At 43.1% G+C, this 27,025-nt stretch overlaps 2 protein-coding genes across 11 annotated transcripts in view; one reads left to right on the top strand and one right to left on the bottom strand.

Moving 5' to 3' along the window:
* Positions 1–237: 237 nt before the first annotated feature.
* On the bottom strand, positions 238–5,900 carry DBI (diazepam binding inhibitor, acyl-CoA binding protein). Of its 5 annotated transcripts, none has more exons than XM_009237652.3 (4): positions 5,719–5,900; positions 4,475–4,592; positions 1,989–2,051; positions 238–539 (listed from the first exon to the last, which is right to left on the bottom strand). In XM_009237652.3, the coding sequence occupies exons 1-4, from the start codon at positions 5,725–5,727 to the stop codon at positions 466–468; spliced, it is 264 nt and encodes an 87-aa protein (XP_009235927.1). In that variant the 5' UTR covers positions 5,728–5,900; the 3' UTR covers positions 238–465. The 5 variants fall into 5 exon arrangements, with proteins under 5 accessions (XP_009235927.1, XP_054405221.1, XP_024099109.2 ...); XM_054549246.1 differs by lacking the exon at positions 5,719–5,900 and adding an exon at positions 5,565–5,584; XM_024243341.2 differs by lacking the exon at positions 5,719–5,900 and adding an exon at positions 5,316–5,495.
* A 15-nt stretch (positions 5,901–5,915) lies between these two features.
* C11H2orf76 (chromosome 11 C2orf76 homolog) overlaps positions 5,916–27,025 on the top strand; it is an 89,304-nt gene continuing 68,194 nt past the window's right edge. For 2 of the 6 annotated variants that reach the window (XM_054548600.2, XM_054548601.2), the window contains exon 1: positions 5,916–5,989. The gene's annotated coding sequence lies outside the window, so the exon portion shown is untranslated. 6 annotated transcript variants of the gene reach the window in all.

Consider the following 27,025-nt stretch of genomic DNA (forward strand, 5'->3'; position numbering starts at 1 on the left):
AGCCTGCCTCATCTTCCTTGGCGTGGCTGAACTGGGAAGGAGGAGAGAAAGGTCACTTCTACCATCCTCCTCCTCCCCACAAAGGGCCAGCACACCTTGAGCCAGGGTGCAGGGCAGGACTGCCCGCCTTATCCTCTACCAGGTATGCAGCTGAAGCACTACCAGAGGTCTTTAGAAAAAGGAAGCAAGGCTGAGGTCAGACAGAGTAAATGATCTCAATAACTCAGATCACTAAAGTTATTTAAAGTAACAAATACACTTTTAATTGATTTCAGATAAAAACTACTCAAGGAAGGTCAGTAATCGTTTTAGCCCCTAATCTGTTAGAGCCGTATGGTGAGCAGCCTTGTGCAGCTGGGTTTACTGGTTATTTTCCCGAATTCCCACCATCCACAGTATTAGAAAAAAACAAGGCATTGTCTCAGTTTAGGATAAACAAAAGGCACAGTAATCAAATCCAGTCTCTCATATCCCGTATTTTTTCTTTAGCTCTTCTACTTTGTTGATGTAAGCTTTCATGGCATCTTCCTTGGAAGTCCCTGTAAGGAATCGACAGGATTATGTGTCAGGGAGGTAGCATGGTAGGAAACAAGCAGCCTCCAGAGCCCCAGGCAGCTCTGCTGTAACTCTCCTAGGCTCAGTTTCTCACTTAATAAAGTTGAGATTCTACTAATTGCATGTTGGAGGAGACAGTATCCACGGAACCTGGCCCGAAGTGAATGCTCCATAAGCAACTGTGCTCAGAAAGCCTGGTGGGGCTGGCCAAGATCTGTCGCCCATCTGCTGGACACCTGCATCCCCCACCTGTCCTGGGGCAATGGCCAGTGTGAGCCTCGGGAGAGAGGTGCCACGCTCCAGACAGGCAGGAAACTGTCACCGTGGTGACTTTACTGGTCCTGCTAACTCTCGTGGCTGACATTGGCTTTGGCCTTTTCAGTATCTCTGTTTTGGGCTCCTATCTCCCAGAGCTGTTAAGCTGGCAGTGAAAAAGCAAAGCCAGGCACGCTCTTCTCCCCAGAGAGAGGCTATGAGAAAAGTTTCAGGAACTCTGAGCAAAAGTGGCTGCTTCTTGGAGGGGAATGAGACAAATCTTTGTCTTCTTGCTGCAGCAGAAAGGACACTGAATATATCCCTTAGAGACAGTGACACCCAGTTTCCTGGATTCTATGGTGAAGGAGAGAGACCCTTTGGAACTCAGAGCTTGTTCTGAAGCACTGGAGAGTACATGGGGCCTGAGGATGGTATGGAAACGTCCCATGAAAATGGCCAGGCAGATGGGCATTCCCTTCCCAGTTACTTGCAGATCCTAGGAGTGTGTTTATTGTATCGTAGCCCTTTCTGAATTCAAGGGTTTCTCATTTGCGGAAAGACAGAGGGCTTATTCAGAAACTAGCCAGCAGGAACACTACTGCTGCCAGGAGCTTTGGTGCCAACTCTTGGGTCTTGCTGCTGCAGGTGGCACGTGATTAAGTATGAGCTTGGCTACTTCTTGGCTGCTGGTGCTTAGCATATAATGGCTCCATTCACTGAGCCTACGATGCCAGCGGCAGGCCATGCATTAGCTCATTCCCTTCTTTTATGTACCCTTCTGGCTAGGAAGGAACTGGGGAGGGCCACTGGGGTTAGGGGGTCACCGCCTGGCCTTGTGGGGGAGAGGGAGCTGCAGACAGGAAACCACCCCTCATTCTGAACACATCCGAAGCCCACATCAACTACATCACTTCCCAAACTATTTTTCAGTGGCCTGGTTCCCAGCCCCTCCTCTCTAGATGATACTCCTGCTCAGAGATGGTGCTTTTAGAAAAGGCATAAATGGTGTTAGGAGAAAAAGTAGGTGGCCCGGTTTTTTCCCATTCTGGCACAGGTCAGGCTGGTTTCCCACACGTGCCCCATTGATTTTGTTTTCTCTCCTCTTCCCTTACACTTCATAATGAAGACTCTTTCATTACTGGGTTTCACAAATGAGGGAAATTGATTAGAACAATTACCTTTCAGCTCATTCCAGGCATCCCACTTGGCCTTGCCCGTGAAGTCCAACATCCCGGGCCGTTCTTAAACAAGGGAAGAAAAGGCATTAGATCTGGTTCAAATTCTAATGGAGAACTTGATCAACCTTCTTGCCATAAATGCCATCTTCTATTACACCTGTTCCTTCTAGGCTCTGTCATGGGGTTAAATAGGTCTAGTAGAGTGGGTTCTGTCCTAAGAAAACCAATGTATGCCAATCCAAACTTTAGAGAAAATAGGAAGAACACTATTCTTATTACAAGATAGCCTTTGTCTTACAAGTTAAATGACTCCAAAATTTCTCCTTTAAAAAAATTATACTTTAATTACAATTAAAAAAAAATCCATTCATATGCCTTAAAATTCAAAAGCTACAGAGGAAAATACTATAAAGTTTCTCTCCCACCCCTGCTCTTAGCTACCCAATTTGTCTCCCTAATCATTAATGATATCAGGTGTCCCTTCCTATGAACTGTTTATATCCTAGCCCCATTTTTCTACCAAATTGTTAGTCTATTTCTTGCTGATCTGTGGGAGATTTCACCGAGGGTAAGGTTTCTTTAAGTTATATGATGACTTTATGCTTATAGACCCGTTATCATCTGCAGTTGGGAAACACACTCACCATCTCCCTGTTGTCCTATTTCACTACCATGCCCAGCCCCAGAGCCATAGGGAACAATCAGAGTCCGTAGCCTGGAGCACTGTGCCTGAGAAAATGTCCCTGAGCGCTTTCAAGGAAGTGTTCCCAGGGACAGCTGAAACAAACTGCCCTTGCGGTCATCATCAGGATCCTAGAATAGCACTCCTTGACAGCTCTCTCCAAGCGGTGGAAATGGAAATGTACATGTATATTTGCAATGTCCAATTCAGGAGCCACTTGCCACACCAAGTACCTGAAATGACTACTGGGCATCTGAAATGTGGCTCCTGTGAATGAAGACTAAACTCGATTTTATTTAACTATTTTTAGTTAATTTTTTTTTTTTTTGAGACAGAGTTTCGTTCTGTTGCCCAGGCTGGAGTGCAGTGGTGTGACCTGGGCTCGCCACAACTCCGCCTCCCAGGTTCAAGTGATTCTCCTGCCTTAGCCTCCCAAGTAGCTGGGACTACAGGCATGTGCCACCATGGCCAGCTAATTTTTGTATTTTTAGTAGAGATGGGGTTTCACTACATTGCCCAGGTTGGTCTCAAACTCCTGACCTCATGATTCACCTGCTTCGGCCTCCGAAAGTGCTGGGATTACAGGCATGAGCCACAGCGCCCAGCCTCAGTTAAAATTTATATAGTCATATGTGGCTACTGGCTATTATACTAAACTATCGTGTTTGGACTATCATGTTTTATAATCGTGTAATAGGGCTGTACAGTACAGCCCTAGAGAGAGCCGATGACACCTCTTTGATCAGTAAGTGATAGATTCCTATGCCAATCTTCTAGACTCATGTGAAAATCAGTAACTCTAGTACGGGCACAGGCCAGTCTCTGTGAAAATAGTTTGTCAGAAAAGCATCTTGGCACCTCTGGCCTACCCCACTTCACCTTTCCTTCCCCTCCCTGGAAGGACAGAGTTTACGAACTCACTGTAAAACTCATCTTCGCCACAAGACCTTCTTCAACTAAGTGCTCCATGTGAACCCCAGGGTTTGATTTGGTACTGCCTGTGAACTGTCATTCTGGGTGCCATTTCCTGCTTCCAGCTGGTTGGCAGCCAGCCGACCTGCTCCATCTTCCACCCCAGTTACTGTGAAAATGGGGACCATGCTCACCTTCCTCCTCAACGGGGCAGGGGAGACCTCCCTTCTGTGCTGCCATGATAACCCTGAGTCCTTGCACATAATGCATTGTGCTGTTGCCTCAGTATCCACCCATATTTCAGGGACTTAGGGGACAGAATGAAACCTGCCCAAAGCAGGAAAGATGTTATTACAGAACATGACAATCCAAAGCACAGCCTCAAAATCTGCACCAAGATTTCTGGACAGGGAAAAAGTTGTCATCAGGAAGGCACAGACTTGTTAGCAAAATGCTCTGACTTGGCCCAAGAAACCAGGTGCTTCTCTGCTCCTGACATCAGGCTTGGCCAGGCTGTCAAGTGCTTCAAAAAGTGCTCCAACTTTGATCCTGCCCATCGAGGGCAGAAGCTGAACGGCTCAACAATGATACCACTGAGCTGAGAGCCTTCAGCAAGTCTTTTCCAAGCTGCAGCCTTTGCTTCTTCCCTAGTAGAGAGGAGCTGCTGGTGATAACCAGTAAAGACCTTCTAAAACCAGGATTTGAATTCTGCTACTACTGGAGACACTGAGAATCCAGAACATGGTCTTTTCCACCCCAGGAACCATCACCATACCCCACCTGAAGAGTAGGACCTCAGGCAGTTTGAGAGTGAAGTTCCCAGGGACTTCCAGTCTGGGCTGCTGAGCCTGCTTTGATGAGCAGAGGCCCTCCCAACCCCCGCTCTGCATACCTGTATTTATGTCGCCCACAGTTGCTTGTTTGTAGTGGCTATAGATGAACAGCATCTCATCATCTGCTGGCTTAGTCTTAAGGTGCCTAACCTCCTCTGCAGCTTTCTCAAACTCAGCCTAAATGGAAGGGAGAGGAGGGACTGAGGGCCTCCTCTGGGTGGGAGAGGGTAAGAGTCCTGCTGTGGCCTGAAGACAGCCCAGTTACAGGGATGGAGAGGTGGGAAAGGTGGCACCCTTCGGGCAATGCAGCCCCTGAAGTGTGTCTGCCCCTCCCTGCCCCAACGGGGCAGCTAGAAAGATTCAGCAACACAAGAAGGGGAAGCCCCTCCAGTTCACTCATTCAGTCGAAAACCATATATCCAGCGCTCTCACAAACGCAGGCATCAGGTCTGGAAATACAGCAGTGAAGAGGACAGGTCAAGCCTTCGCCCGCAGTGGGTGTCCACTCTGCGGGAGAAGCAGCGCGGCCAACTGCCTGGCCGCCACCGGGCCAGGCACTAGGGAGTGGCCGGGGCTTTAGCGAAGCCGTGGCCTGGGGACACAGGGGGCACAGTATGCTGGAAACAGCTGAAAGGGGACAGGGCATGAGTGCCGCGGTGTCAGCGCCGGAGCCCGTTGGTCCCCTCCCTCCCCCTGGGGCCCGGGCGTTCAACACCGACCTCTGTCCCAGTGCCCGGATTGGCAGAGGCAGGCGGGAGGAGCCAGAGGTCGCCCCACATAGCTCGGTCTCAGACAAGGGTCTACACTGGAGGGAAGGGAGGGGCCCCTGGGTCACCTCTCTCCGGGCCGCGATTCTTCTCGTCCCGCACTCTGAGCACCCGGCCCCGTACTCCCCCTGACCTCCAAGCTCCCGGCCACGGCCTCCTCGCTTCCCCACTCCGCCGCGACGTCCTGCCCTGTGCTTCGGGATGGGGACTGAGTCTCCTCGCTCCTCCAATCCGTGCAACCCCTTCCCCGATCTTTCCATCAAGCACCCTCGACTCCCACCCCTCTCCCGCTACACGGCGAAGTCCACCCCATGGGCAACTTTCCGGCAGTTGCGGGGTGGGCAGCAGATTTAGAAATCCCCAAACGGAAAATCCCGCTCACAAGGCTCTGTCCAACGAATCAGGGCTGGGCATGGATCCATGAGGAAGTGAGGGGCACGGAAGGAAAGAGCCCGAGAGCTTCTGGCTGCCGGCTGAGCCCCCAACAGGCCTCCCGCCCGCTGCACCTTCGCAGCCTGGCTGTGCACGCGCTGTACCTGAGACATCCTGGCCGACTTGCAAGAACTCCAGGAAGACAGCGGAGGAGGCGAGGACCAGGAGGCTATCGCCCAGACTGCACTGGCAAGCGCCTTTAGAGGCGCGGTCCACTCGCCCCAACCCTTCTCGGGCGAGCACCGGAAAGCCAATCAGAAGCCAGCTATGCGCTAGGGGCGTGCCCAGCCCCCGCTGCGGCGCCAGCCCCGCCCGAGCCCACGTGGGACCGCTTGCGCAAGCGCTGGGAGTAGCCGAAGGGGACGCCGGGAGCAGGTGGGGACAACGGAAGTAGGGCGCTTAGTTTTGCTGCCGGGAGTTGGTCGAGAGTTGGGTTTAGTCCTGGGCCGTTGTGGGGACGGCACGCCGGGGAGGGGGAGGGGACGGAGACCGAAGAACGGAGGTCCTTATGTTTCTTTGCTTTCCTTAAATCTCTTGCCCGGCCTGAAGAGGCCGGAAGTTGCATCTCTGGACAAGTAAACTCTGAGACCTGGGAATGGCGGGCGGGACCCGCTCCTCCCTTGGGGTCTAGAGGAGACCCCCGGAGATGGTCCCTGGTGAGCAGCGTGATGGTGGAAAGCTGGACTGGTCTCCCGAAAGGCGAAGCCGAGGCTTCTTCCTCTGAACTTTTGGCACGTTCTTTGAGTTGCCTGTAGGCTTAGTGTCAGTCCTGTATTGCACATTTATGTCTGTGACGCATTTCTCCGTCTGGTGCGTTAAAGGCAGGGACAGTGTCTTATTTGTCTTGGTTTAACAAACTTGGACGGGACGAAGTGCTCAGCAAAGATTTGTTAAATGAATGGCTGTTTATTGAACTCCTGTTGGGTAAACTTGGACTGTTCTAGACCTTGGCAGACAGCAGTGAGCGAAGCAGGTGAGTCCCTGCAGTCTTGGAACTTACAAGTAGGGACAGTAGTTTATACAATAAGTTAAATATAGAGTTCTTTAGGGGCTTAGAGAGTTGGAAGTTTATAGTTTTAAATGGAGGAGGGGGAGTATTGAGGGAAGGTGACATTTGAGAAAGTTCCTCAAGGAGGGGAGGGAGGATTCCAAGCAGAGAACAAGTATAAAGGCGTGGGCAAGGAACCAGGGGAAGAGTAGAAAGATGAGGCTGGAGAGTTTTGGCGGTGGCAGACTGGCTAGGTGATGCAGAAGTTGGCCATCACAGGGACTTTGTCATGCTGAGTGAGATGGGAAATCGTAAAAGGGTTTGAAAAGAGGATGAGGAGACGGAGGGGAACGTCTTTGCGAGATTGTTACACAGCCTATCTCCATGGGAACAGAAAGGAGCAGCACAGGTGTCTGGAAGTGTTTTAGGATCGATGTTTAAGAAGCTAAAAGAAGACTTCTCTGGCAGTGGTTACAAAGGAGCTGGGTGAAGAGAGGGAAATGATGGAAGATTCTCTGGAGATCATTAAAAAAGCAAAATCATTCCTCTCTAATTCATAATTTGTGGCAAGAGGGCTGGACTACAAATCTCTGCCCTGCCTACACCTTCCACCTCCCTAGGAAAGGTAGACGCTTTCAGACTTAACTTGCTAACTTAATGTAGGTCAGGTTTTATGGAATGTTTGGGAAGAAATGAAGATGCAATAGGGAACAAATCTAGGGTTTTCAGTCTGAGCATAATTTTGTTTGAGAAAGGAAAACCAAACAAATTAACAAAAATCTTGGAGTTACATATGGGGAAGGTACACTGAAGTGTAAGAAATGCAGGTTTCTTCGAAAATCACAATTTAGAGCTGCTTTTTCCATTTGAGGCCTGGATTTGTTTTTGCTCTACTTGGTGCTTACAGCTTCCTTGATGGAAACTCAGATTATTGCTTGTGTGGGCCAGATTTGCAGTCAAATATATCTCCTAGTCAGCAGGTTTTAAGTTGGTATTGTTGAGATTAGGTACTTTGAGAATGCAGTTATCACTTCTCAAAGATCAGTTGCTTTTAGTTTTTTAGTTTTTGTTTTTTAATTATTTTTGTGTGTGATGGGGTCTCATTCTTTTACCCAGGCTGTAGTTCAGTGGCACAATCTCAGCTCTCTGCAGCCTTGAACTCCAGGCCTCAAGCGATCCTCCCACCTTAGCCTCCCGAGTAGCTGAAACTGTGGGCACAACCATCATGCCTGGCTAATTTTTTTATTTTTATTTTTATTTTTTGTAGAGATGGGGTCTTGCTATGTTGTTGGTCTTGATCTCCTGGGCTCAAGGGATCCTCCCACCTTGGCCTCCTAATTTGCTGGGAGTACAGGTGTGAGCCACTGCGCCTGGCCTTGATTGAATATTGCTTTTCATAATTCTGAGAGTGCAAGATCCTCAGCTCTGTTGATGTCCTTGTTAGCAACCGTAACATGCTGTAATTATTTTATTTACAATTATTTTAATTTTAATTTACTTTTCTACTGTCTAACCCTCTGCCCCTGCCTCCCACCAAACACACATAAGCCAGGAGGAGATGGGGTCATTGTGTATCAGTCACAGCTGAATCTCCAAGTGTCTGGCACTTCTTAGGCACTCAACAAATAGTTGTTGAATGAATAAAGTGTTTTTCTCTCTATGAAGATTTATTCCTTCTGATTAACTGAACTTGGAAACCATCTAAATTTGTTAGAACTGAATGTAAAACTATGGGGTTGAGTAAAGTAGATGAACTCTGGTGCAAGGACCATGTAATCTCTTTGTACCACTCCCAGCTTTGGAAGCAGAGCACCTGGAGATGAGAAACCTGACCAGCTAACTTGTCAGCCAAATTGACCCTGCCAATCAATAGAGAGGCCATTGTCATTGTTGTAGTTTGCCCTCACATCTGTGGATACCACTTTTTATTTATTTATTTATTTTTATTTTTTTCATAGAAACCAGTCTTGTCTGCCACAGGCTTCACTCGGTGGGTCTCAGCATAAAGCCAGATGGGCAAGGTCTCTCTCTCTCTCTCCTGTCTTCTATCTCTTCTCCTTCTCTCTTTGCCCTACCTCTCTCCCCCTCCCCCTTTCTGCTATCTCTCTCTCTCTCTCTCTATTTTTTTGAGACAGAGTCTCACTCCATTACCCAGGCTGGAGTGCAGCGGCATGATCATGGCTCACTGCAGCCTTGACTTCCTGGGCTCAGGTGGTTCTCCCACCTCAGCCTCCCGAGTAGCTGGGACTACAGGTGTGTGCCACCATGCCCGGCTAATTTTTTGTATTTTTTGTAGAGATGGGTTTTTGCCATGTTGCCCTGGTTGGTCTTGAACTCCTGGGCTCAAGTGATCCCCCTGCCTCGACTTCCCAGGATGCTGGGATTACAGGCCTGAGCCACTGTGCCTGGCCCTGGCAAGATATATTAATAAGTGAAAGCAGTTCTTGCTCAGTGGGTGGGAATAGTAGTTTCGTATTAAGTTTCTTAGTGTAAATGAAACCTCTAATTTCTAAAAGTAACCTAATCACCAGAAAATGAACTACAATTACAGGAGAGCTTCCTAGTTGCTCTAGTAACTAGAGTTACTATAAGGCGAGGGTTAGGGTATCCACAAATGATGGGTTACATTCATTCTGTATTTTCTTTCCAGTTACTTGGAATGTGACTCCTGTGGCAGGGCTCCAGCAGAGCTGGAGGAGACTATTTTTTTTTGAGACAGTCTTGTGTCGCCCAGGCTGGAGTGTAGTGGCGTGATCTTGGCTTACTGCAAGCTCTGCCTCCCAGGTTCATGCCATTTTCCTGCCTCAGCCTCCCGAGTAGCTGGGACTACAGGCGCCCACCACCATGCCCGGCTAATTTTTTATATTTTTAGTAGAGACGGGGTTTCACCATGTTAGCCAGGATGGTCTCGATCTCCTGACCTCGTGATCCGCCCGTCTCGGCCTCCCAAAATGTTGGGATTACAGGCATGAGCCACGTCGCCTGGCCCAGGAGACTAGTTTTAAAGGGAATAAGGGAATTTGGAAATGCTTCTGGATAGGATTGGGGAGGAATGGGTGGAGTCGAGGGTTTTGTGAAGGCTGAGGGAGGTGAGAGTTGGTGGGGGTGGGGTAAGAACGAAGCCTGGCTTTCCTCATAACTGGTGAGAGGAGGCCTGGCAGCTGGAGGTGTTAGCAAGCCTTTGCCAATTCTTACCCTCTCCTTCCTTTGGGTGTTCATCTTCAGAGGAATTGTGGCAAGGCGGGCATGAGAGAACAGTGAACATGTGTGGCATACACATGTGTACCATTTTCTTCTTCCTCTTCTTTCTGCCTAGCTGACTTGGGCTGGGGGTGGTTAGGGCTGAGGTGAGATGCAGAGATGGCTTGGGAGTGGAAGATTCTGATAGGGAAGTATCCTAGGCTGGCTGGAAGTAAGGAAGACGGGACTTCCTTTAGAATTGCTTCTCCATGAGTTGGTCATACACTGGTCAGGTGCTGCCTACGTTCTATTTAGAAGCATTCATGATTATGGGCAGGAATAATTAAAATATCTTGAGTTCAATACTGAGTTCTTGTTCAACTTCATACTTTAATAAAAATGTGTTAAATATTCTCTTCTAAATCTACATTGTCTTCTACATCTTTGCCTATTTAGCTCCTAGGTGCACATGACAAACCACCTGGAAAATGCCTCAAAACTAGATTGTTAGAGATGAATTTTCTTAGTAAACTCTTCTGCCTGTCAAGAAGAAAATTAGAAATACAGCTGACCCTTGAACAACACAGGGATTAGGGGCACTGACCTTCCACACAGTCAAAAATCTGTGTGTAACTTTTGACTACCCTAAAACTTAACTATTAATAGCCTACTGTTGATTAGAAGTCTTACTGGTAACAAACAGTTGATTAACACATTTTATATGTTATATGTATTATGTACTGTATTTTTAAAAGTAAACTAGAAAAGAAAGTAACTAGAAACACAAGGAAGAGAAAATTATTTACTGTTCAGTAAGTGGAAGTAGATCATAAAGGTCTTCAGACTTGTCATCTTCACATTGAGTAGGCTGAGGAGGAAGAGGAAGGGTTGGTCTTTCTCAGGGATGGCAGAGGTGGAAAAAAATAGAAGTTGGACCCCTGTTGTTCAAAACGCCACTGTATTAAAATCTGGTGACAAGGCTGCAGTGAGGTAAAATCCTGCCACTACACTCCAGCCTAGGCAACAGGGAGAGACCCTGCCTCAAAGAAAAAAAGATCTGGTGACATGTTTTGTCTAATAATTCCTTTGAAGGGCAGTGTTGTTCAAAAAAACCCACTATTTTGAGCTAACTATATAAATTGACATGTGGTTATAAAAAATACAGTAGTCCCTCCTTATCCTCAGAGGCTAAATTCCAAGACTCCCCCCCCCACAACGGAGGCCTGAACCCTATATATGTTTTTTCCTAGATGGTTGTCTGTCAGTGTCTGTGGGGGATTGGTTCCATGACCTCCTATGGATGCCAAAAATCCATGGATGTTCAAGTCCCTTATATAAAATGATGTATTTGCATGTAACTTATGCACATTCTCCTGTATACTTTAAATAATCTCTAGGTTACTTATAATACTAGATACAATGTAAATGCTATATAAATAGTTGTGATACTGTATTTTACAATTTATATATATATTTTTTAGTGTATTCTTTTTTTTTATTGTTTTCTTCCTAGGATATTTTCACCTGAAGTTGGTTGAGTCTGCAAAGGCAGAACCCACAGATATGGAGGGCTGACTGTACATACATATCTATAATAAAATTTAAGTTTTAAATTAGGCACAGTAAGAGAATAACAAAATAATAATAAAATTGAACAATTATCACAATATGTTATAATAAAAATGTGAGTGTTTACTTCTGGAACTTTTCATTTAATATTTTTGGACAGTGGTTGGCTGTGGGTAACAAACCCACGAAACCCATTTTGGGTTCAAACCATCGAAAGTGGAATTGTAAGTGAGGACTACTATAGTCTGGAGAGATCTCTTGTACGTCTTACCTAGTTTCTACCAGTGGTAACCTCTTGCAAAACCATATAGAATACATAACACAATCAGTACATTGACAGTGTATACATTTAAGTAAGGTAACAATATTTCCATCATCAAAGATTCCTAATATTGCCTTGTGGCCACAACCACTAACTTCCTAGCTCCTCCTTTAACCCCTGGCAACCACAACTTTCTTCTCTATTTCTATAATTTTATCATTTCAAAAATGTTATATATCATGAAATCATGTGGTATATAGCCTTTTTGGATTGTTTTTTCTTCACTCAGAATAATTCTCTTGTGATTCATCTAGGTTGTTGAGTGAATGATAGTTTTGTTCTTTTTTATTCCTGAGTACTATTCCATCATATAGATGCAAGAGTTTAACCATTCAGTCTTTGAAGGCTATCACTATTGTTTCCACTTTTTGGCTATTATGAATAAAGCTGCTGCCAATCACTTGTCTACAGGCATACCTCAGAGATATTGCAGGTTTGGTCACAGACCACTGACAGAAAACGATTATCACAACAAAATGAGTCACAGTTTTTTGGTTTTCCAGTGCATATACAAGTTATGTTTACACTATACGTGTAGTCTGTTATAAAGTGTGCAATAGCATTATGTCAAACAAGTGTATGTATCTTTTTTTTTTTTTTTTTTGAGACAGAGTTTCGCTCTCGTTTCCCTGGCTGGAGTGCAATGGTGCAATCTCAGCTCACTGCAACCTCTGCCTCCCAGGTTCAAGCGATCTTCCTGCCCCAGCCTCCTGAATAGCTGGGATTGCAGGCATGTGCCACCACAACTGGCTAATTTTATATTTTTAGTAGAGGCGGGGTTTCACCATGTTGGCCAGGCTGGTCAAACTCCTGACCTCAGGTGATCACCTGCCTTGGCCTCCCAAAGTGTTGGGATTACAGGTGTGAGCCACCGTGCCTGGCCTCAAATGTTCGTATCTGAATTAAAAATACTTTATTGCTAAAAAATGCTAACTATCACCTGACTTCAGCGAGTCATGATCCTTTTGCTGGTCGAGGATCTTGCCTCAGTGTTAATGGCTGCTAACTGATCAGTGCGGTGGTTGCTGAAGGTTGGGGTGGCTGTAGCAGTTTCTTAAAATAAGCCAACTATGATGTTTGTTGTATTGATTGACTCTTCCTTTCAAGAAAGACTTCTCTGTAACATGAGATGCTGTTTGACAGCCTTTTATCCACAGCAGAACTTTCAAAATTGGAGTCAGTTCTATCAAACCATGCTGCTGCTTTTCAAGTTTATGCAATATTCTAAATGCTTTTCTTGTCATTTCAACACAGCACTCCAGCCTAGGCGACCGGGAGAGCATTTTCACCAGGAGTAGATTCTGTCTCAAGAAACTGCTTTCTTTGCTCATTCATAAGAAGCAACTCCTAATCCGCTGGCATTTTATTATGAGATTGCAGCAATTCAGTCCCATCTTAAGGCTTCACTTCTAGTTCTAGTTGTCTTGCTATTTCCACTACGTTTACTGTTACTTCCTCCACCGAAGTCTTGAACTCCTCAAAGTCATCCATGAAGGTTGGAGTCAAGTTCTTCCCAAGTCCTGTTAATGTTGCTATTTTGATTTCCTCCTGAATCATGAATGTTTTTAATGGCCTTTAGAATGGTGAATCCTTTCCAGAAGGTTTTTGCATTATTTTGCCCATATCCATCTGAGGAATCACTATCTATGGTAGCAGTAGTCTTACAAGATGTATTTTCTTAAATAATAAGATGTGAAAGTTGAAATTGCTTCTTGATCCATAAGCTTCAGAATGCATATTGTGGTAGCAATCATGAAAACATGAATCTCCTTGTACATGTCCATGAGAGCGCTTGGGTGGCCAGGTGCATTGTCAATGAGCAGTAATATTTTGAAAGGAATCTTTTTTTTCCTGAGGATTAGGTCTCAACAGTGGGCTTAAAATATTTAATAAACGATGATGTAAACAGATGCACTGTCATGCAGGCTTCATTGTTCCATTTATACAGCACAGGTAGAGTAGATTTAATGTAGTTCTTAAGGGCCCTAAGATTTTCAGAACGATCAGTGAGCGTTGGCTTCAACTGAAAATCACCAGCTGCCTTAACCCTTACCCACAGTCAGCCTGTCCTTTGAAGCTTTAAAACCAGGCATTGACTTCTCCATAGCTATGCAGATCCTAGATGGCATCATCTTCCAATATAAGGCTGTTTTGTCTGTGTTGAAAATCTGTTGTTTAGTGTAGCCAGCTTCATCAGTCTTAGCTAGATCTTCAGGATAACTAGGTGCAGCTTTTACATCAGCACTTGAGGCTTCATTTTGCACTTTTTTTGTTATGGAGACTGCTTCTTTCCTTAAACATCATGAACCAACCTCTGCTAGCTTCACTCTTCTTATATAGCTTTCTCACCTCTCTTAGCCTTCATAGAATTGAAGAGTGTTAGGGCCTTTCTCTGGATTAGGCTTTGGCTTAAGGAAATGTTGTGAGTGGTCTGACCTATCCAAAGCACTCAGGCTTTCTCCATATCAGCGACAGGCTGTTTTGCCCTTTTTTTTTTTTTTTTTGAGACAGAGTCTCCCTCTGTCGCCCAGGCTGGAGTGCAGTGGTGCAATCTCGGCTCACTGCAATCTCCACCTCCCAGATTCAAGTGATTCTCCTGCCTCAGCCTCCCGAGTAGCTGGGATTACAGATGCACACCATGACTCCCGGCTAATTTTTGCACTTTTAGTAGGGACAGGGGTTTCTCCATGTTGGTCAGGCTGGTCTTGAACTCCTGACTTCAGGTGATCCACCCATCTATGCCTCCCAAAATGATGGGATTACAGGCGTGAGCCATCTGTTTTGCTTTCTTACCATTTGTGTGTTCACTGTAATAGCATTTTAATTTCCTCAATAACTTTTCCTTTGTATTCACAACTTGGCTGTTTGGTGCAAGGGACCTAGCATTCAACCTATCTTGGCTTTTGACATGCCTTCCTCACTAAGCTTAATCATTTCTAACTTTTGATTTAAAACGAGAGACTAACAACTCTTCCTGTCACTTAAAAACTTAGAGGCCATTGCAGTGTTATTAATTGGCCTAATTTCAATATTGTTGTGCATGTTTTGTTAGATTTACACCTAAATACTTGTTTTTGAGTGATTGTGAATGTTATTGTATTTTGTATTTATTTGTATTGTATATTGTGTTCCATGTGTTCATTGCTACTATTTGGAAATATAGTTGGTTTTGTATGTTTATTTTGTATCCTGTGACTTTGCCAAATTCATTAATTCCAGATTTTTTTTTTTGAGAATTCTTGGGATTTTCTGTGTAGATAATCATGTCATCTGCAAATAGGGACAGTTTTATTTCTTCCTTTCTCATCTCTTTGCCTTTTATTTCCTTGTCTTGCCTTGTTTCACTGGCTAGAACTTCCAGCAGCATGTTGAATAAGAATGGTGAGAATGGCTGTCTTTCCTTGTTCCTGATCTTAGGGGGAAAGCATTCAGTCTTTCATCATGAAGTCTAATGTTAGCTCTAGTTTTTTTTTTTTTTTTGGTTTGTTTTTTGTAGATGCTCTTTATCAAATTGAGATGTTCCCCTCTTTTCTTGTTTTTCTGAGAGTCCTTATTGTCAGTGGATGTTGAGTCTCCATTGAAGTTTGTCAGGTGCCTTTTCTGTATCACTTGATGTGATCATGTGATTTTTCTTTAGCTTGTTAATTTGGTGGATTACAATGATTGATTTTCAGATACTAAACTAACCTTGCTTCTCTGGAAAAAACTACTTGGTCATGGTGTATAATTATTTTTATGTATTGCTAAATTCTATTTGCTAATGTCTTACTAAGGATTTTTGTGTCTATATTCATAAGGGATATTGGTCTGTCATTGTCTTTTTTTTTAGTAATGGCGTTGTCTGGCTTTATTGTGGAAAAACTAGCTGCATAAAGTGAATTAGGAAATGTTCCTTTTCTGTTTTCTGAAAGAGGTTGTGTACAATTGATGTGAATTCTTCTTAAATGTTTTGTACAGTTCTCTAGTGAAACCTTCTAGGACTGGAGATTTCTTTTCTTTTCTCCTTCCTTCCTTCCTTCCTTTTTTCCAGGAACATCATCAGGTTCTTATAGAGATTTCTTTCTTGGGAGTTCTTAAATTATGAATTTAATTTCCTTAATAGTTATAGGGCTATTCATATTGTTTATTTCATATTGGTGAGTGGTGGTAGTTTTAGTTTTTTAAGAAATTGGTCCATTTTGTCTGTGCTGTGAAATGTATGTATGTAATTAGTTCATAGTATTCCCTTATTATCCTTTTGCTATGTGCAGAGCCTGTAATGATATCCTCCATTTCATTCCCAATATTGGTTATTTATGCCTTCTTTTTTTTCCCTAGCTGGTCTTGCTCAAGATTTGTCAGTGTTTAAAAAATCTTTTCAAAGAACAGCTCTTTTTTCATGGATTTTCTATTGTTTTTCTGTTTTCAATTATATGGATTTCCACTCATTATTATTTCTTTTGTTCTGCTTGCTTTGGGTTTGTTTTGCTCTTGATTTTCTAGGTTCTTGAGGTGGGAGCTTAGATTATTGACTTGAGACTTTTTCTCATTTAATATATGCATTTATACATTTTCCTCTTCACAGTGCTATACATTTTCCTCTTCACAGTGCTTTAACTGTGTCCCACTTTCATTCAGTTCAGTGTATTTTTAGTTTCCCTTTTTTTTTTGAGACGGAGTCTCGCTCTGTCACCCAGGCTGGAGAACAGTGATCTCAGCTCACTGCAACCTCTCCATCCTGAGTTCAAGTGATTCTCCTGCTTCAGCCTCCTGAGAAGCTGGGATTACAGTGCCTGCCACCAAGCCCAGCTGATTTTTGTATTTTTAGTAGAGATGGGGTTTCATCATGTTGGCTAGTCTGGTCTGGAACTCCTGACATCAAGTGATCTGCCCACCTCAGCCTCCCAAAGTGCTGGGATTACAACTGAGAGCCACCGAACCTGGCCTTAGTTTCCTTTGAGACTTCCTCTTTGGTCCAGGGCTTGTTTAGTAGTCTGTTGCTTAGTTTCCAAGGGTTTGAAGACTTTCCTGGTAGGTTCCTGTTTCTGATTTCTAATTTGATTCCACTATGGTCAGAGAACACATTGTTTAATTTCACTTCTTCAAACTCGTCATGGTTTTTTTCCTGTGGTGCAGGATATGGATGTCTTGGCATCTATTTTGTGGATACTTGAAAAGTATGTGTATTTTGCAGTCATTAGTGGGGTGTTCTATAAATGTGCATTACATCCTGTTGGGTGGATGGTGTTGTAGAGCAGCAGTCCTCAACCTTTTTGGCACCAGGGACCGGTTTCATGGAAGACAATTTTTTCATGGATGGGGTGGTAGGGGGATGGTTTTGGGTTGAAACTGTCCCACCTGAGATCATCAGGCATTAGATTCTCATAAGGAGCATGCAACCTAGATCCCTCATATGCTCAGTTCACAATAGGGTTCACGCTTCTATGCGAATCTAATGCCACCACTGAGAGGAGGAGTTTATTCCATTCCTCCTCCCTATAGGTCCCACAGGGGCAATCAGAGTAGCTCAGTTGCTACTGCATGTGCAGTGGGTTTGTGTCACAGCTGTAGAACCCCAGGTTTAGGTAAATCAAATTCTTTATAAAGGGCTGCAAGCAAACCTGCCCAGCCTTACGCTGGAGTGAGATGTCTTCATTGTACTGGACAGTCTGGTGGGAGATACTGTCTCTGTCTTTCTAAGCTGTTTGCTATAAACATATCCTTGAAAGATAGTTCAGAATGAAAGCAGCCAGCCCCTCTGCTTCTAAGACATGCAGACGAATGAGAGACCCATGGAGAAATGTCTCCCAACACACAGTACAAGGATTAATATTCTCACTGATGATTGCAAATCAAGAAAAATAGAATTTATACCCAGTATACCTTGTTTAAGAAAGTGTATGAAATATTCTTCCTAAATGGTTAAGTCTCCAACCCTTGGGAAAACTCAACTGTCCAGAATGGTTTATGGAGAGTCTTGCATATCTTGAGCAGAGAAAACAAATTATGGTTTTGTGCATTTGCTCCAGATTCAAGGTCATAATGGCAGGTCTGAGGAATTGTAGGTGTTGATTTGTCAGTGGGTGGTATATTCTAGATGTGAACAGTAATCAGGGATATATTTATTTGGAACTGATTATGGTTCTTCCTCCGGGAAGGTCAGCTGCTAATGTCATTATGCAGTAAAGCAGTTACAGCATGGAGAAGCATGTGCCAGTCAGCAGATTAGCTAAAATTTATCTTGTACCTACTGTGTTACCTAAACCCCTAGAGGTGGAAGATTTTATTTTTTTAACCTATCTAAAAAATGGCTGAGGTTGAAGACTTTGAAATCATTTATAAATGAATATGTTGAAAATATCTTTCTCAAAAGTTCTGTCAGTGAAAGATGATTTAACCAACTCTTCTAGAATAATGGTGCTTTCATTTGTATTATGCAGCTAAACAACAACAACAAAATACCAAGAAGTTTTCAAATGTTATTTAACCCTCATATAGTCCTAGTTTATAAATGTAGGGTTTTTTTTTTTTTTTTAATTTTTATATTTTGAGACAGAGCCTCACACTGTCTCCCAGGCTGGAGTGCAGTGGTGCGATCTTGGCTCACTGCAACCTCCGCCTCCTGGTTCAAGCGATTCTCGTGCCTCAACCTCCCAGTAGCTGGGCTTACAGGAGCGTGCCACCACGCCCGGCTAATATTTTTCTGTATTTTTAGTAGAGACAGGGTTTCACCATGTCAGCCAGGCTGGTCTCGAACTCCTGACCTCAAGTGATCCGTCAGTGATCTGCCTTCCTCAGCTTCCCAAAGTGCTGGGATTACAAGCGTGAGCCACCGTGCCCTGCCATTAATGTAGTTTATAAATGCTGAGTTTCATATTTTAAAAAAATATGCTTTTGAAAAAATTTAAAGCAGATTCTTTAATTGACACGTAGTTGTACATATTTGGGGAGCACAATTTGATGTTTCAATACATGTATATGTTGTAGAACGAGCAAATCAGGGTATTTACTGTGACCATTGCCTCACGCATTTATCTCTTTATGGTGAGGATATTTAAAAATCTCTCTTCTAGCTATTTTGTAATGTACTGTTAACCATAGAATGCCAGAACTGATTCCTCCTATTTAATTTCAACTGTACCTTCAACCAGCCTCTCCCAATCCTTTTCCCACCCTTTCTCCAGTCTGTCCTAAAAAGAAAATTCTTGGGGCTGGGTATGTTGGCTCACGGCTGTAATCCCAGCACTTTGGAAGGTTGAGGCGGGCGACTCACCTAAGATCAGGAGTTCAAGACTAGCCTGCTCAACATGGTGAAACCCCATCTCTACTAAAACTACAAAAATTAGCCGGGTGTGGCAGCGTGTGCCCGTAGTCCCAGCTACTTTGGAGGCTGAGCAGGAGAATCACTTGAACATGGGAGGCAGAGGTTGCAGTGAGCTGCGATTGCGTCACTGTACTCCAGCCTGGGTGACAGAGCAAGACTCCAGCGAGACTCTCAAAAAAAAAAAAAAAAAAAAAAGAAAATCCTTGTTACCTTTTTTCTTTTTATTATAATGTCCAGCTCTTGATATTTCATTGTTACTGAGATCTATTTTTAGAAGAAAATTTCGTTCTCCATCCAAGAGTTAAAATTATGCTTTTGAAGTAGTCCAGAGTAGATTAAAATGCAATTAACATTTTACTTTTAGTCATAGTCCTAAGTGTGAATTAATTTTAATTTGTCATTCTTATAAACTTAAACTGAAATTAATATAAAGTTATTAATTTGCCAAGGTTAAATTTTCTGTAAATGGTGAGCATTTATCATTCATCTACTAACAGTATGCTAGGTGTTCTGTCTTTTTAAGAAGGATAATAAAAATAATTTAGGCTCCCCCACATCACCCCTGGCCTTAAACAACATTTTTTTTTTTTGATGAAATGACATATTTGAATGCTATTTAATTGTACTTAAGGATTATTTACTCCAAAATCATTAAGGGCAGTTTCAGAATCATTTGCATATTCAGTGATTTTCTTCTTAACAATTTCCTGCTCTTTCTCCTTTTATACCTGCTCACCTTTGCCAATTTAGTTTCCTCACATAAAAGAACAGTAACAACTATATTTCATATATTCTTTTTATTGATTTATTTGTTTTAAAAGGAAGGTGATGGACTTTCTGCCCTGTGATACTGGTTCCTAAATCTTGAGGAGAATTAAGCATTTAGCATGATTACATATACATACATACGTATGTATGTATATGTAATCACTCTAATACACTCTCTCTATATATAACCTATCTGTCTATAATGAGAGAGAGAATCTGGTGTTAAAAGGAAAACTTTTGACAAATTCAATTTAGCAGCATTTATTTGAGTAAAGAAACAATGCATGAATTAGGCAGCATCTGAACCAGTAAAGGTTCAGAGAGCTCTAACCAGCAACAGTATTTTCTGTCTATAAATACCCAGCAGGTGGTATTTATAGGCAGAAAACAGAAGTGAGAGACCGAAATAGTCTGACTGGCTACAGCTTGGCTTTTGCCTTATTTTGACATGTTTTGGCAGTTTGCAGCCTGTATTGGCTGAAAGTTTGGCTGCTGTGATTGGCTGAGACTCACTTACTTACTTATTCCAAGAATACACTTGCAGGTTAAGTTGCAGCTTGTTTACATAGTAAGATAGGGTGCAGTTCATTACCTGTGGAGGCAGCTTTAGGCCAAATTTAATTGAACAGTGGTTAGAACCTTCCCTTTTTGAAAGTTGTACCTTTCTCATTTGGATAAGACAAACTTTAAAGCAAAGTTGATATATGACAAGTGTAATTTTACAGTACTTAAATTTAGGGAGTATATATGCTTTATAAAATATTTTGGTTTTTCAAAATGATTCTCTCTAGGAGTTTGTTAAAATTCTGGTCATAAACATAATTTCTTGGAAACCTGCGTGTGGCATGAAGGAAGGTCAGTCAGTGCACAAGTGGTTATTGGGTCTTCTCCATGTTAACTGCCTTAGTGCCTGAGTGCTTTTCCTACCCTTAAAGTTTCTAATAGCTGATTTTGGATTCCATTCTCTTACAAAAAAGTCAAGAAGATGCTTTCTTCAAATACCATAAGGCATATATATTGGGTTTTTTAGGTAGTACAGTCAATCCTAATTATTTTCAGATTCTGTATTTACAAATTCACCTACATACTAACATTTATTTGTAACCCCAGAAACAATATTCATGGCAATTTCTTGGTCATTCTTGGACATGTGCAGAGCAGTGAAAATTTTGAGTCACTCAATACATTCCCAGCTGAAGTCAAACAACACTGCTTTTTTTTTTTTTTTTTTCTGAGACAGGATCTCGCTCTGTTGCCCAGGCTGGGGCTGGAGTATAGTGGTGCAATCTCGGCTAACTGCAACCTCTGCCTCCCAGGCTCAGGTGATCCTCCTACCTCAGCCTCCTGAGTAGCTGGGATTACAGGTGCACATTACCACACCCAGCTAATTATGGTATTTTTTTTTGTAGAGATGGTGTCTTGCTATGTTGTCCAGGCTGATCTCAAACTCCTGGGCTCAAGTGATCCTCCCGCCTGGGCCTCCAAAAGTGCTGGTATTACAGGTGTGAGCCACTGTGCCCAGTCGCTCTGCCTTCTTGTTTTCAGCTCTTATACTGTAAACAAGTGACCAGTTTGTGGACTATTTAGTGCCATGTTTTTTTCATTTTAATGCTTTTCTGTTGGTGATTCTGCTATTTAAAATGTCCCCCAAGCATAGTGCAGACGTGCAGTCAAGTGTTCCTAGGCGCAGGAAGGCTGTGATGTGCCTTATGGAGAAAATATTGTGTTAGATAAACTTTGTTCAGGCAGGCTGTGAGTGTTGTTGGCTGTGAGTTCAATGCTGATGAATCAGCAACACATAATAATGTCTCTTTCAACGGAAACATGCATGAAACAAGATTATGTATTGATCATTTGCCAAAATGTGAAGACGGGCTCACAAGACCCTAATCGTGTAGTTCCCCTAGGAGCAGTGGTTCAGGATTTGCTAATCCAGTGTTCACAGCCAACTTTATAAACCATAACTACTACCAACAACCAGAATCAACTGTAGTGATTTTTTTTTGAGCTGACAGAGATCAGTGTAACATCAACAGTCAAGTATCTTGTGAGTGTTTTGTGCTTATCTGGATGCTCGGCTCTGAGCTTTTATGTGTGGTGCCTAGTTTTTCACCCAGAAGCCTGCCCCTGCTGGTTTATAACTCTGCAGCGTAGAGCTCTGCCCTGGGGAGACCAGCCAGCTTGGGAAGGGGAACCACTGGGCAAGTTAAGGAGCGCTGCATTTAGCTTGTTCTGGCTTTGCCTGGTTGCTGAATTTCCGCCACAGGCTCCAGGACTGAAGGCTGAAGGCCCATCTCATCTATGGGGCCTCAAAGCTTCCAAGCTGTGCTTCCCTCCTCACCATCCTTGCAGCTTGGACCAAAAAAGCAGCTGCAGAGGGGAGGGTGCTGGGCTGCTCTGATGCAGTGGTTACTGGCCAGCGAACTGGGACTTCCATGCAAGGCAGTTCCTGTGGAAGTTTTGTGTTTGCTTTGTTTGTAAGAGCTTTGTTTTGCTTTGCATATGGGCTTTTCTGCACTGCCTCAAACTAGCTGGGTAAGGTACTAGCTAGAACTACAGGTTTTTTAGGCAGAGAGGTTTAAAGACCTTCCTAAGCCCTAGGCACTCTTACTTTTCAAAGCACCACCTGGGTGTTGAAATATACCCATATCCTACATTAAATCTAACATATATTATTACGAATAGAATCAAGTTGCTCTTGAACTGTTACATTTTATAAATATATAATTAATATTAATTTTGATTTTTTTTCCACATCTCAAACATTTTCTTGGGTCCTGTGTCTCTAGTGCAAGATTGCCATGTTAGTGTGTTCTTAGGAAATGGAAGAAATCAGGTTTTTTTCCCTCCCTTTAACTGCTCATCAGTTCTACAAACGTTTACATGGGGTTGGCGGGGGGTGTGGGCGGGGCGTGGTGGCTCACACCTGTGATCCTGTGCTTTGGGAAGCTAATGCAGGAGGATTGCTTGAGCCCAGGAGTTCAATACCCACCTGAACAACATAGTAAGACCCTAGCTCTACACAAAATTAACAATTTTAAAAAGAACATTTATGGGGCTTCTGAGGTGCCTCATGCTATACAAGCTGTTGGGTCTACAAAAACGGACCATACAGCATTCTTTCCCTTAAGGAGGTTGTGGGCCAGACCTCTAAAACAGATGACATCAACAGGGAGTGATAGGTGCTACAGCATACAGAGGGGCCCATGGCTCAGCCTGGGGGAGAGGAGGAGCCCAGCTCAAAGGTGTCCTGCAGAAGATGGCCCCCTGAGCTGGGTCTTGAAGGAGCCTCTGTGGGAAAGCAAAGAGGGTGGGGGCGGAGGGATTTTGGAGAGAAGCTGGGGCTGGAGAGGTGTGGTAGAGGCTTGGCAACAGCGTGGTGGGTGTGGGAACTGTGAGCTGTCATTGTGGCTGGAGGGATATGTGAAAAGCAGATTTTGATGGTGACGTATACCATTGGAGAGGCAACGGGACAAGTTCAGACTCCTCTGGGCGTGTGACCTGCTTCTGGTGCCTCCGAATGCTGTTTGGATTTATTTGGTGTCCCTTGGTACATAGCAGGAGTATAACTAAGTTCCTAGCCCTTCTCTCCTTTCCAGTATTCTGTAAGTTTGGTATTGTTTGCTTTGTTCTGTTATCTCTTCCTTCTTAAAAAGAAATGGAAATAGCTGAGTTTTTAAAATAACTTATTGTTGATGCATATACATACATCAGAAAAGTGTAAATATAAGTATACTGGAAATAGCTTAATTTAAAAACACATGATTGGTAAAACATCAAACAATATTAAAAAGTATATAAAACAAGTAACAGTCTCTTGGATTTCTGCCCCTCAGAGACAGCCACTGTTAATGTTTTGGTAAAGGCTTTTCTGGACATCTCTCCATGCTTATGTTCACATGTAACACACCTACATTACAAACATGCAGTGATACTGTACACAGGCAATTTTCTAATTTTTGTTTTGTTTTGTTTTTTTGAGACAGAGTCTGGCTTTGTCTCCCAGGCTGGAGTGCAGTGGTGCAATCTTGGCTCTTGGCAACTTCTGCCTCCCAGGCTGAAGTGATCCTCCCACCTCAGCCCCGCAACTACAGGCTTACGCCACCATGCCGGGCTAATTTTTGTATTTTTAGTAGAGATGGGTTTTCACCATGTTGCCCGGGCTGGTCTCTTGAACTCCTGGACTCAAACAACCTGCCCGCCTTGGCCTTCCAAAGTGCTGGGATTACAAGTGTGAGCCACGGTGCCGAGCCCTTTAACTTCTTTTCTTTTTTTTTTTTTAAGACAGAGTTTCACTCTTGTCTTCCAGGCTGGAGTACAATGGCACAGTTTTGGCTTGCTGCAACTTCTGCCTCCCTGGTTCAAGCGAATCTCCTTCCTCAGCCCCCCGAGTAGCTGGGATTACAGGCGTGCACCACCACACCTGGCTAATTTTGTATTTTTAGTAGAGACAGGGTTTCACCATGTTGGTCAGGCTGGTCTCTAACTCCTGACCTCAGGTGATCCACCCACCTAGGCCTCCCAAAGTGCTGGGATTACAGGTGTGAGCCACTGTGCCCAGCCTAAGTTGTTTTTTTACTCACTGGTATGTCATGGCCATCTTTCAAAGTTGGTATCCATACATCCATATCACCCTTTAATGGCTGCAGGGTATTTTATTTTACTGTGTGGCATAATTTACTTAACCATTTCTTTACTGTTGGACATTTAATTGGATTCTAATTTTGTTAACTGTTAGAAACATTTCAGTGAAAGAAAATCTTTGAATGTACACCTTTGTGCACTTATAGTCTTCTTGCAAAATGTTTTTATTATGAAAAATGTCAAGCATTTACAAATGGAATAGTATATGAGATTTCATATATAACCAACTTTAACAGTTAACAATGGTCTAGTATTTTTTTTTTTTTTTTTTTTTTTTTTTTGAGACAGAGCCTTGCCCTGTTGCCCAGGCTGGAGAGTAGTGGTGTGGAGCACAGTACATAGCTCACTGCAGCCTCAAACTTCTGGCTCAAGTGATCTTCCTGCCTCAGCCTCCCAAGTAGCTAGGATTATAGATGTCCATTGCTTGTATCAGTGTCAATTTCCTGGCTGTAAAATCGACTATACTCAAGCAAGATGTTGCCAATGGGGGAAAGTGGATGAAGGGAAATGGGATCTCTGTATTATTTCCCAAATCTACATGTGAATCTACAATTATTTCAAAATAAAAAAGTTAATTAGATTCTTCTAGATGGATTTTAGAATTATTTGTGTCAAGATTCCCAAACAGCTCTTTTGTATTTTGATTGGGATTTTATTTAATGGATCAATTTAGGGAGACTTGATTTCTTTACTGCTTTGAACCTTTGTAGTTAAGGACATTGTCTATCATTTCATTTATTTAAATCTTTTATTTCCTTGAATATTTTTTATTAATTTATCCTGAAGTTTATTTTTATTGGCTTCTCTGCCTTTTCATTTGAGGAATACTTTTAAAAACTGATCAGATTCACTTTTTTTAAAAAACTAGGCCAAACTTTCTGGGAAAAATGTCAGATTTTATTATCTGTAAGGTTAGTCTTCTAAGCTGAGGCAGCTTCTCTAGGCAAACAAGCCTATGTCCCACTGTCCTTAAGGCAAATTAAATAATGGTCCTTCTGATAGTAGCTATTGTTTTGTTACTGAGTATAAATTGAAGCACATAAAAGAAAGATGACAATAGTTGTCCAAAATTAGATATAACACAAATTTTGGGGTTTTAAATGGAAAAGTTCAACTATTTAAGTACAGCATATGGGCATCTTTTTATTAAGTGAAAATAACAAACATGTAATTGTGAAAAACAGTTTCATGAGGAATGCAAGTGCCAGCCTGCCCAGCCTTCGCTTCATTACATCTGGGAATTTATCTGTATCTGCTGCTTATATAGGCTTTCTTTATACCCAAACCTATTTTAGTCTAAATAGAATAATAATGATAAAAGCAGCTACTACTTATTGAGATCCTCCTATGTGTGAGGAATTGTGTTTTATGTATGTTAATTTCTTAAATTAATGGAACAACTTGTTTTTTTGTTTGTTTTTTGAGATGGAGTCTCACTCTGTTGTCCAGGCTGGAGTGCAGTGGCGCAATCTCAGCCCACTGCAACCTTCACCTCCCTGCCTCAGTCTCCTGAGTAGCTGGGACTACAGGCATGTGCCACCACGCCCAGCTAGCATGGAACAGCTTTTTAAGGAATTCTTATTTTATATATCAGACAATTGCAGCTAAGAAGCAGAGTTGATCTTTAAGTTAAATCTGTCCAACTCTAGGCTCTTAGGGACACTGGGCTGCATTCCAGGGCTTCCCAGTGTGTGTGTGTGTGTGTGTGTGTGTGTGTGTGTGTGTGTGTGTGTGTGTGTAGGTATAGGTGTGTGCATATGCGTGTGTATGGGAGGGCTTACACTGGGCTGCATTCCAGGGCTTCCCTGTGTGTGTGTGTGTGTGTGTGTGTGTGTGTGTGTGTGTGTGTGTGTGTGTGTGTAGGTATAGGTGTGTGCATATGCGTGTGTATGGGAGGGCTTTTTTGTTGTTTTGGGGGGTGAGAAGAGGGAGATGTGGTCATAGCTTTAGCAAACCTGTCAACACTGCTTCTAAAATACAAGAGGCTTCTATATGTCTCATTCTGAAGAGCTATTCCTTATTGAGTACTTCAGTATATTTTAAATTTTAATTTTGTAGATATTTGCTTAACTGCTATTATGTGGTAGATTCTGGGATCTGATTTTCTGAGATACATTGTAAGCCAGATTTAATAAGAAATAGTGAAGTAACTAATATTGAAATTGTGAAAAGATTTGTTAAACTCATTAACCACAAAACATGCTTGTAAGATTCAGAGAGACTTTCCAGGCCGAATTAATGTGACTTGCTTGTGTATGTTATAAAATATTCCAGACATACTAAAAGGCATAAAGAATGATATACTTTGGGAGGCCGAGCCAGGCGGTTCACCTGAGGTCAGGAGTTCAAGACCAGCCCGGCCAACATGGTGAAACCCCATCTCTACTAAAAATACAAAAATTAGCCGGGCATGGTGGCACGCACCTGTAGTCCCAGCTACTTACGAGGCTGAGGCAGGAGAGTTGCTTGAACCGGGGAGACGGACGTTGCGGTGAGCCACGATGGCGCCACCGCACTCCAGCCTGGCGACAGAGTGAGACTCCATCTCAAAAACAAACAAACAAACAAAAAACCCATGTACCTAACATCTGCTTAAGATATAAAATGTTACTAATATAATTGAAGCCCCGATTTATT

The sequence above is a fragment of the Pongo abelii genome, chromosome 11 (assembly GCF_028885655.2).
Source record: "Pongo abelii isolate AG06213 chromosome 11, NHGRI_mPonAbe1-v2.0_pri, whole genome shotgun sequence".
NCBI lineage: Eukaryota > Metazoa > Chordata > Mammalia > Primates > Hominidae > Pongo > Pongo abelii.

Excerpts from the sequence above, each read along its gene's own strand:
- DBI (XM_002812414.5), bottom strand. The coding sequence starts at position 5,442 with ATGGAAAGATCGGGGAAGGGGTTGCACGGATTGGAGGAGCGAGGAGAC. Across the intron at positions 4,593-5,250 it reads GAATCGCGGCCCGGAGAGAG|GCTGAGTTTGAGAAAGCTGC; the intron begins GTGACCCAGGGG and ends CCTTCCATTTAG. Across the intron at positions 540-1,988 it reads TGCCTGGAATGAGCTGAAAG|GGACTTCCAAGGAAGATGCC; the intron begins GTAATTGTTCTA and ends GATTCCTTACAG.